The sequence below is a fragment of the Apteryx rowi genome, unplaced genomic scaffold (genome assembly GCF_003343035.1).
Source record: "Apteryx rowi isolate R43461 unplaced genomic scaffold, aptRow1 scaffold_2164, whole genome shotgun sequence".
In the NCBI taxonomy this organism is placed as follows: domain Eukaryota; kingdom Metazoa; phylum Chordata; class Aves; order Apterygiformes; family Apterygidae; genus Apteryx; species Apteryx rowi.
This window is the reverse complement of record NW_020448491.1, coordinates 3,538-4,774: the sequence shown is the minus strand read 5'-3', so window position 1 is coordinate 4,774 and position 1,237 is coordinate 3,538. Positions and strand designations below refer to the sequence as shown.

General features: G+C 57.6%; 1 protein-coding gene across 1 annotated transcript; it reads right to left on the bottom strand.

The window, feature by feature from the left end:
* Window positions 1-60: 60 nt before the first annotated feature.
* Window positions 61-433, bottom strand: LOC112965450 (NF-kappa-B inhibitor delta-like; the record flags this gene model as incomplete). Its single annotated transcript, XM_026064428.1, has 2 exons — window positions 209-433; window positions 61-112 (listed from the first exon to the last, which is right to left on the bottom strand). Coding segments are annotated over exons 1-2 (277 nt in total), but the record flags the coding sequence as incomplete, so codon positions are not given.
* Window positions 434-1,237: the final 804 nt, after the last annotated feature.

Genomic DNA, 1,237 nt, shown 5'->3' with positions numbered 1-1,237 from the left:
GGGCCCCCCCAAACCAGGAACCTCCCCAAATGGGGTCTCCCCCCCCCCAAATTTTCCCACCTTCGAAGTTTCTCGCCTCCACGTTCACGGGGACCCCGGACGCCATCACGGCCTGGGAGAGGGAGGGGGGTGAGCGCCCGGACGCCTGGGCCCCTCAGGGCCCCGGATGCCTGGGCCCCTGGGGGCGGGATTTGTGTCCGTGTCCTACCCGGAGGATGCGGGGCAGCCCGTAGGTGGCGGCGAGGTGGAGGATGGTGCGACCCCGGTGGTCGGCGGCATCCGGGTCAGCCCCCAGGGCCAGCAGGTCCCCGACCACCCCGGCGGCAGCTGCCGCCGCTGCCACCAGCAGCGGCGTCTGGAAGGGAGGTGTCAGGATTTTGGGGGGGGGCCTCGTTACCCCCATTAACCCCATTATTATCCCGTTACCGCCCATTACTCCCTTATTCCCTCATTATTACCCTATTAACATCCTGTTACACCCTGTAATACTGTTATTAACTCGTTATTACACTGTCACCACCCCATTACCCCCATTATGCTCGTTCCCTAGTTAATACCCTTGTTATTACCCCATTAACATCCCGTTACACTCTGTAAAACCAATATTAACTTGTTATCACCCTGTTACCCTCCCATTACGCCCCATAACCCCATAATTACCCCGTTATAACCCTGTTACTAGCTTGTTACCCCATAACCTCCTTATTACCCTGTTATTACCCCATTATTACCCTTTTACCATCCCATTACCCCCATTACCCTGTTATTACCATATTATTACCCCGTTGTTACCCTCTTTCCACCCTATTACCGTCTATTACTATGCTATTACAATGTAATTACAATGTAATTACCATGTAATTACCATGCTATTACAATGTTATTGCAATGACATTGCACTGTTATTACCCCGTTATTACGCCATGACGCCCCCCCCCCCTTACCTTCCCGCGATGCTCCCGCAGCTCCAGTTGTCCCAGTGCCTCGAAGGCCTCAGCGGCCGCCCGGGCTGGGGCCCGCAGCCCCCGGGCGCAGAGCACGTGCAGCAGCCTGCAGTGGCCTCGTTAGGGCGGCCTCGTTAGCGCCCCCTCGTCAGCACCCCCTCGTTAGCACCCCCTCGTCAGCACCTTGGCCCATCCGGGCCTGCACTAGGCCTCTGGGTTCCCATTGGTCCGTCCCCTTTCTGGTCCCCCATATGGCCCCGGTCCGTCCCCTTTCTGGTCCCCCTCAACCCCAT